The sequence below is a fragment of the Cariama cristata genome, unplaced genomic scaffold (genome assembly GCF_000690535.1).
Source record: "Cariama cristata isolate BGI_N322 unplaced genomic scaffold, ASM69053v1 scaffold16652, whole genome shotgun sequence".
Classification (NCBI taxonomy): Eukaryota; Metazoa; Chordata; class Aves; order Cariamiformes; family Cariamidae; genus Cariama; species Cariama cristata.
This window is the reverse complement of record NW_009603391.1, coordinates 6,148-15,134: the sequence shown is the minus strand read 5'-3', so window position 1 is coordinate 15,134 and position 8,987 is coordinate 6,148. Positions and strand designations below refer to the sequence as shown.

The 8,987-nt window shown below is 50.7% G+C and overlaps 1 protein-coding gene across 2 annotated transcripts in view; it reads left to right on the top strand.

Annotated features, from left to right (window-relative positions):
- PTCHD2 (patched domain containing 2) overlaps positions 1-8,410 on the top strand; it is a 17,689-nt gene extending 9,279 nt beyond the window's left edge. Inside the window, exons 10-20 of one of the 2 annotated variants that reach the window (XM_009695186.1) lie at positions 26-148; positions 759-895; positions 1,588-1,769; positions 2,226-2,356; positions 2,467-2,639; positions 3,681-3,807; positions 4,994-5,139; positions 5,502-5,661; positions 6,032-6,145; positions 7,149-7,315; positions 8,048-8,410. In XM_009695186.1, the coding sequence (XP_009693488.1) occupies positions 26-148; positions 759-895; positions 1,588-1,769; positions 2,226-2,356; positions 2,467-2,639; positions 3,681-3,807; positions 4,994-5,139; positions 5,502-5,661; positions 6,032-6,145; positions 7,149-7,315; positions 8,048-8,410 (1,823 nt within the window). Of the gene's footprint in view, positions 1-25; positions 149-758; positions 896-1,587; positions 1,770-2,225; positions 2,357-2,463; positions 2,640-3,680; positions 3,808-4,993; positions 5,140-5,501; positions 5,662-6,031; positions 6,146-7,148; positions 7,316-8,047 lie in introns of both variants that reach the window. The other variant, XM_009695185.1, reaches the window with a different exon arrangement.
- The last annotated feature ends 577 nt before the right edge of the window (positions 8,411-8,987 follow it).

Below are 8,987 nucleotides of genomic sequence, written 5' to 3'. Positions count from 1 at the left end.
CTCCCTGACTAACCTTGTGGGACAGGTTTGTTTCAGGAAAAGCCCCACAGTTTGCAGAACAACATCCGAACCTCCTTGGAAAAAAAGAAGAGGGGCTCAGGGTCACCTTGGGGGAGCAAAGGGAGCATAAGTGACACAGGGCAGCAAGGTAAGTGGGGCATGATGACTCTGACCACGTTTGGGTCCAGGGCCCAAGGGTCCACTCAGGTAAAAACTAAATCATATGATCTCTGAATAGCTGATGGGGGATAATTCTCTTCAGACCCAGCCCCGCTGAGCCCTAGCTTGGTGCTGGATGTAAGGGGCATCATTACAATCCCCCTTCCCCTGAATGCCTGCTGTTCTCTAGGACATAGTCCTATAACCCAGGTGGCAGCGCAGTCCAGTGACAAATCCCTCTGGTCTGAGTACAGGGCTGGGAGCTCAGCTTTTGCATCCCAGTCCTGCATTACAGCCCTGTTGGCAGGCCATGAGGAGAGTAAATTCAGCCTGCTTTGCAGGGGATTTTGAGGATAAAAGAGTTATTGGGCCAGGTCCTGAGATGACACGAAGCAATAAGCCATCAGGAATTACTGCACCTCAGGATATATTTGTGAAAAACCTTTGAAAGGGGTGTTGTGCTGCTAGAAGGCAGAGGCTGTGCCTGCTACCCTGGAGGACACAGCAGACCAGAAGAACCCTCCTTTGCTGCTGCCCACGTCTGCAGGATTTGCTGATTGAGAAGTACCCCTAGCCCTCATGCCCTCTGTTTTCTTCAGATCTCCAGGGGACCGTGTATATCTCCAAGTCCAGAAGCAAGGGAAAGCCAGCCATCTACAGATTCTCACTCAATGCCAGTGTGCCGGCCCCCTGGCAGATGGTGTCACCGGGAGACGGGGAGGTGCCTTCATTCCAGGTGAGTCAGTCCAGGGATGCTGGACCCCTCTATCAAGAGTGCAGCACTCAACAGGTGAGCACAAGAGCCTCCTCCTGTCTCTCCATGGGGTCCTAGGTAGCTCAGGGTTAAATTTGCAGGGCATTGCAGTAAGGTAGCTCATGCTGAGAGCGTTACGCCTGGCATTGTTAAAGATTATGCCTCATAGTGCCCCAATACTTACCTGTTGCTGTTGCGATGTGACTGTCAGCAATGGGAGCAGAAGTGTGGGTGTCTGTGGAGATCAGATGAGGCCTGGCATCATCGGCTGAGCTTGTTCTGGTAGAAACTGCTACCGAGACAGCTGGATTCCCACTGCCTCCTTCTGTCCATCCACAGACACAGCTGAGCAGGCAACACTGCTTGTGCACAGGCCATATTGGACACACACACCCCCCTCCCCAGGAGGACTCTCTTTCAGATGTCCCTCACCCTGGGCAGAGCAGCCACCATTCAGCCTAGCCCACAGAGAGTGGGGGTGGCGAGGGGCCCCATCACACCCTGGCCAAGCCTGGGAAGGAGGCAGGCGGGGGGGCTGGCTGGGTTTGTGCCTGCAGTGCTCATTCTGTGCGGCTGTGCCAGTGCTCAGGGAGGAGGGGAGTGTGTGATGCTAATGTGCAACAGGCTGCGACCCTGTGGAGTTAAGTGTCTGTTTTCATTAATCCATTGCTTAGGTGTATAGAGTGCCTTTCGGTAACTTCACCAGGAAGCTGACAGCTTGTGTGTCCACAGTAGGGCTGCTTAAGCAGACGAGCCCCAGGAAGTGGATGATGACCACCTTGTCCTGTGACACCAAGAGAGGCTGGAAGTTCGACTTCAGTTTCTACGTGGCCGCCAAGGAGCAGCAGCGAACACGGTAACCTTCCAAAACCCACCCAGGGCCAGGCAGCAAAACCAGCCCAGCTGAGTGGCTGATATGGGATGTCTAATGTCCAGTGCCAGTCCTGCCCTCAGTTGGTGACATCCGTGGCCCTAGGACTTGCTTTGCTGCAAATGTGCCCCATCTTTGCAAACTTATTTTGCAGGCCCATAGCGTCATTCATGTGCCAAAGGCTTGATAGGTGCAGGACTGTGACGAAGGGCTTCTTTGGGTGGCAAAAAGACATTGCTGATCTTGGTCTTGCCCTAACTCACCTGAACTCTTGGGCTGAACAGGCAGCACAGAATAAGCAATGACTAGAGATCCGGGTCTGGAGTTGCTTTCCTTTTTCCTTTCTGTCTGTCCCTGAGAACACCTGTTTCCATGTAATGCTTTGGACACATGGTCATTACTACCTCTGGTCCTCCATAACAAACTTTCTTTGCTGCACAGGAAACTGTATTTTGCCCAGTCGCACAAGCCCCCTTACCACGGCCGAGTGTGTGTAACACCTCCTGGCTGTCTTCTCAGCTCTAGCCCAGATGGACCCACCAAAGGCATCCTTTATGTTCCCAGTGAGAAAGGTAAGCTGATGAGGACCTGTTCAGCCATGTCTGGCTGTCATGTCCAGAAAGTCAGACCTTTTTTTGCCGCATTCTGATGTAACCAGCCTCTCTTCTGTATTTGACAGCAGCACCCAAAGCAAAGCTGTCAGCCACTTCTGGATTTAACCCTTGCATGAACACGGGCTGCGGGAAGCCAGCGGTGCGGCCACTGGTAGACACGGGAGCCATGGTGTTTGTAGTGTTTGGTATCAGAGGTGTTAATCGCACAAGACGCCCAGACAACCACGTCATCGGAGACATGGTACATGCATGCTGGCATGCTGGACAGGCATGCTCGGGGCTGAGGAGCGAAGGACGGTCTCCCTGGATGGTGTTTAGTTAATCCCCACAGCCCTGGCAGCGTGGTCCAGCGGTCTAGACAGGTGGAATAGCAGAGACAGTAGCATTGCGATGAGCCAAAAGTACATTTCTGTTTTAGCAAATTCACAAGAAATGGAGATCAGGAAGCCCTTACTGAAATTACTTCAGACTTCTCTGAAAATCCCTTTCTGAGTGCAATATCTAACCTTCTAATTTTCCGTCTAAATCTGGATTTCCTGAGGATTTTAGAAGCAAACCCATCTTGAGCTCAGTATGAAAATCTCACTATAAATTCAAGATCCAGGGAACTGATATTTTTCTGTAATTGTTTATCTTGTTATGAGATATTAACATGAAAAAAATACAAATAATTACTCCAGGGAAAGATTACTAAATGTGACTTTTCCAGGAACAGTTTATCTCCCAGATCTGATACCTTGGCACATTCACAGCCTTTCCCCAGAAAAATTATGCTTAGCTCTGGTCGCTTGGCAGATGCACTTCAGCTTTCTACTGTTCTTCCTGCCTTCTGATTTGGGGGCACGGTGCAGAATCAGCCTTTGCCTGTTGCCTCTGGAGGGGGAGCGGTGTGAAATGCAGGCAGTGGAGTGGGCAGAAAGCTGGAGTTTCGTGCTGGGCACTGCTAGGGGTTCAGAGCTGTTCCTTAAGCAAACCCTAATGGTTTGGGGCATGGCATGGTGGCTTGGCATGGTGGCTATTCATTTATCAGCGCTTCTGTCATAGTGCCTGACCCTTTTTTTTTTTTTTTTTCTCTCTTGGGGGGCATGTAGTTTCTTCCTGGGTTATCTGGTTCTGGTGAGGCAAAGATGTCTGTGGGTTATTCCACCGTATAACCTGTGGTCTGTATAAGCTAATCCCAGGCTGTGTAGCGAGGAGAGGACTCTGCTTCTGCCTTCTTGTGCTAGTTGCTGTGTGTATGCCTCACGTGTGGTGCTCTTATTATTGTGTCTCCTTGTGAAAGGGCAGCGTTATCTATGATGACAGCTTTGACCTCTTCAAAGAGATTGGCAATCTGTGCCGCCTCTGCAAAGCCATTGCCAGCAACACCGAGCTGGTGAAGCCAGGAGGGGCTCAGTGCCTGCCCTCTGGTAGGTAGGACTAACACCATCCACAGAGTCCTTGGGGAGGTCCTGGGTCCTGGGGTGGAGACCAGTTCTCGCCCTCCAGTCTGAGCAGTCTGGCTGCTAAGGGCTTTTAAACTTTGAGATCCCGGCTTGGTGGAGCAGGGAAAGGAAAGGGAGGTACCAGTCAATGATAAATGCAGGCAGTGCAGGGAGGAGAGGTGTTTCTCAGCAGTCAGCTCTCCTGACCTGGCTGCAGCATAGCTCTGCCTGTTTCTACCTGGCTTAAGTCACAGCTCCCACCTCCATGGGCCATTCACCTCATGCTTCCGTGTGCTGTGCCAGCCGTTTTGGGGATGAGAAATACACAGTGAGCGGGACAGGAACATCAGACTCCTGTTCTGCAGCTCTGCTTACTGAAGTGTTTGTTTGAGCTGGGGTCCTCAACAGCAAACCAGAAAGGGTGGCTGCTTCTTGCTGCCTCCTTTTCTTCCCAAGGCAGCTTTACCCTTCTAGAACATGCCCCTGGTCATGCTTTGTGGGAGATGAGAAAGAGAAATGATCTCTCTAACTCCAGAGACACTGGGTATATTCTTTGGGATTTAATCCACTGAGGATAAGAACAGAATTGCATCTATTCTTTCCAGTCATGAGTATTGCTTGTGATACCCTTACGATCTTTTGGACAAGTAAATATCTTCTTAGTAGCTCCTGAATAACCAGCAAATCACACTTGATCTCGTTGTGATGAGGCTACTCACTGGCCCTGTGGCTTCACATACCTAACCAGTGGCTGTCTCTTCCAACTTCAGAGGTCACAAGGTTGTGGAGCGGAACCTTGGAAATGTATATTGGCTTCAGGCTAAAAGCCGGTCTCATGTCTGGTGAAAATCCCTGCCAGGCCCAGCAGACAGCTCGTCAGTGGTTGCTGTTTGTAATGCTTCCTGACAGCTGGGGACAAACAGCGGTGGTAGTGTCCCATCCAGTGCTGATGGCACAGAGTGCCCTTTGGAGCTAGCAGCACCCGAGCGCTCTGGTGCCGAGGCCTCAAGGGCTTTGGCAAGTCAGAGTAGCAAGGGGAAGCAGCTGCTGACAAATGGGGCCTGCAGCTTTCTCTTGGGGTTTTGGTTGGTTGGGTTTTTTTCCCCCCTTGCTTGAATATGCTTCCTTTCCCTGTCCTGTCTTCCATCCCTTGCTCTTTCTTTCCCTCCAGGTTACAGCATCTCCTCCTTTCTGCAGATGTTGCACCCTGAGTGCAAGAACATCCCTGAGCCAAACCTGCTGCCTGGACAGCTCTCTCATGGGGCAGTGGGGGTGAAGGATGGGAAGGTGCAGTGGATCTCCATGGCATTTGAATCGGTGAGCACATGGCATCGCCATCTATCCGTGCAACAGTCCCTTCTTATGTCTTCTGGGGGTTTAGCTCTGCTCTCTCTGCACTGGCCACTTTGATTTGCAGCCGTAAGTTAGTGTTTGTTAGTGTTTGTACCTTGTTGCAGACAGATGCCTGCACTCACAAGTTGCTAGAAGTGGCTGTTTATGCCAAAATTCACTCTTACCATGAGAGCTCAGGCAAAGAGCTGGTGACAGATTTGCCCATCTGCCACTGCCAGTTCTGCCTGGTGCTGCAGCTCCAACTGGCCTGTTCTACCTCTTCCCTTGCCATGCATACCCTGCCCCAAAGAGCAGGACACGCAAATAACACGTTCATCTTCTTACAGACAACCTACAAAGGGAAATCTTCCTTCCAGACATATGCTGACTACCTGAAGTGGGAGACGTTCCTGCAGGAGCAACTCCAGCTCTTCCCAGAGGGCTCTGCTCTCCGGCATGGTTTCCAGACCTGTGAGCACTGGAAGCAGATCTTCATGGAGATTATAGGCAAGTGACTGCCATGTTTCTCTCTCTGAGGAGTCCATGCTCTCTGATACATCTTCACAGCACACTCTGTCCCATCTGATGGGCACGTGTTATATCTTTGGTCCCTTACCATTGCTGCGCAAACTCCTAAAGCCTGTTTCTGCCCCAAGCAGCATATACTGTCCAAATCCTAGGCAGAGTCTGGGGAAATAGAGAAGGGAAGGGACAAGAGGCAAGAAGTTGATCACCCGCTTTCCACTTTCATCCTCCCCTTCCCAACTCCTCCAGTATGAGTCCCTGCCTGCCCTGTTGCCAGCAGGGACACAGTGCCTTTCTCATCCCAGCTGTCACCTTCCAGGAGTCAAATGAGCTGGCTCTTTTCTTTTTCCAGGAGTGCAGAGTGCCCTGTACGGTCTTGTCCTCTCGCTGGTTATTTGTGTGGCTGCAGTAGCGGTGTTTACCACTCACATCCTCCTTCTGCTGCCAGTGCTGCTCAGCATTTTAGGTAAAAACACCAATTCCAGTATGTCAGGCTCTCCCTTTGTCTGAAATCAGTGGGTTGTGGCACTGCTGAGTCTCTGGTGATTTGAACTGAATTGCTCTTACTCTGTGTAAACCCTTTTGGCTTTCCAGGAGCCAGTCCTGATATACCTAGGTGAATGGGAGAAGCTCTCAACAAATGCACGGGAACCTCATTGGGAAAGTAGATTTGTGTGTCTAATACCCAGTGTGTTTTATCTACACAATCCCTTCTATTTGTTTAAATAAGGGTTTTAGCTACACAAATGCCATCCCTGCCTGTTATGTATAATAATGTGATTAAGTCCCACATGCTCTGAATAACAATTGCACTACTTCCCAAGGATCTGCACCATGGCTGCTGTTTCCAAGCAGTGGGAGAATTTAAAAGCTGAATATTTTAGCGGTTTTGTTAGTATTTGAAGCAAATTTGTAAATAGTTCCCTCTCCCTGGCTGGTGATTTGACGATATTGTCGACTAAGTGTGTTGCTAAACTTCTCAGTTCAAAAAATCAAATCTATCATTTTAAAACCACTTAGTCTCCCACACATGACTCACAAACAAGCATCACTCTTGCCTTTAAGAAAAACCTGTGCATGCGCTGTGTGTAACTCCAGCAAGCAAAACAACGGGCCCTCTTTCCTGTAGGGCCTGTGTGCAAACGTACGCACTTGCCTGGGTTTGGATTCATTTAGCAAGCATTAGTCTAGATTGGCATCAGTCTGTCAGTTTGCCTAATATTTAATTAGGTGCTTCACTGTCCCCAGCAGGTCTGATTACCTGATTGAATGGTCCCTGTGGCCAGTGGAAGGTGAGGGAAGTGTTTGCCTCAGTGGGCAGGAGGGAGTGTGTGCAAGTCTCAGACTGGCTAGCATGCAGATCTGCGGGGGTACGATTCCAAACTCCCCAGTGATTGACTTGTGTCAGTAGGCCTGGGCAGTGGTCCCGGAGTCCTTTAAATGTGCCTAACACGACCTTCTTCCCACAGGGGTGGTTTGCTTGGTGGTGACCATCATGTACTGGTCTGGCTGGGAAATGGGAGCTGTGGAAGCCATTTCCCTCTCCATTCTCGTTGGCTCCTCTGTCGATTACTGCGTGCATTTGGTGGAGGGCTACCTGCTGGCAGGGGAAAACCTGCCACTACACCAGGCAGAGGTGAGCTCTTTTCTTCCTATAGCCTTGTGTCCATTCCCCTCATGCCCTCCGTGCCCCTCAGCTGTGATGCAGGACCTAAGGTGTGATGGGCAAGGGGGGTGGGATGCAGCTTGCCACCCTCGCAGCGTGCCTGGGGTGCTTGCTGCTTGTCCAGCGGACTGGTCAGAAACTGGTATGAGCTTGTGTACCTGGGTACAGTAAACCCAGCTGGGGGCCCAGCCCACATGGTTCTCCCTTTTTTATGGGCCACAGCTGTGTCCGAAGCAACCCCCTTTCATGCCCCAGTGAAGACAGTCTTGTGCTGGAATGGCTCTACACTCATTCTGTAACCTCTGCAAATTGCTTTGCTGTGCTGGATCTCCAGGTCTTCTCCTGCCTTGTTAATGTCTTTTCCCTCTTTGGGAAGAAGGAGGCCACAAAAGCTTGGGGATCTCTGATCTCAGGTACAGTGTCTGCATGCAGTGCCTCTGTTGCGTAGGCTTAGCAGTCAGTCTGATGTAGCTGAAAGCAGGCACCAAATCCAGCACACTTTGCCTTTACTGGGTGTTAACCTCATGGCTGTTTGCCCAGCGAGCTCAGAGACTGCATGAACTGCCCAGTCTGCACTCACACAGCATCTTTGTCCTGGACCAGGAGCCCATGAGCTAAGCCACCCTCTCAAAGGCTAAAACATTAATGCAGCCCCCTGTGTTTGTCCCCACTCCCCCATAACACTGCTGTCCCTTCTGCCAGGACCCCACAGCGTGCCGTCAGTGGAGGACAATCGAAGCAGTCCGTCACGTCGGCGTGGCAATTGTCTCAAGTGCCGTCACCACAGTGATTGCCACCGTCCCGCTGTTCTTCTGCATCATTGCCCCTTTTGCCAAGTTTGGGAAGATCGTGGCCCTCAACACAGGAGTCTCCATCCTGTACACCTTAACTGTGAGCACAGCCCTGCTGAGCATCATGGGGCCGGGTACCTTCATCCGCAGCAGGACTTCCTGCCTCAAGGCTGTGGTCGGGGTGCTTCTTGCTGGCCTGCTGGGTCTATGCATCTGCCTCGCCCTGCTGAAGAGCGGATTTAAGATCCCTCTCCCTAATGGGACAGCCCTGTAGACCCTATGCCAAGAGCTACATGCTCTGTCCTCTTGCTCCCTTTCTTTTTTTCTTTTTCTTAAAGGATATTTTTTGTAAGAAAAAAAAAGAGGAAAAAAAGCCCCTTTCTCCAGAAGTTTTTCAACTCCAGATGCACTTTATTTTCTAATGGGTTTTGCTCTAAACTTGTATTTATTTTGGGTAGTGATGGCTGGATGATGGACAGTGAGGGCTGCCCAGGGAATACCTCAGCCCGTGAGTCAGAGGGGAGGAGGTCTCCTTCTCTCAATTTTCTTTCTGCTTTTCTTTCCTTTTTTTCTTTTCTTTTTTTTTTTTTTTTATGAACAGAACTTTCTGGAACCGCAAAACTAAGAGGGGAGAAGTTGGGAAGGCCATCTGATCCTTTCAAAACCCTTCCCTCTGTCCCCCCTCCTCCCCTTGGCTAGGGTCAGCATTGCAACGATGATTCTTGAGGTGATGTCCTACCCTCACGCCAAGCCTGTGCCTCATTACCTGAGCCTTTGAAAACAGCAGTGAGCTTTTGGACAGCCCTGGGAAATAGCGTTGTCTGGACCCCTTTGCCCTGTACCCAAGCTAG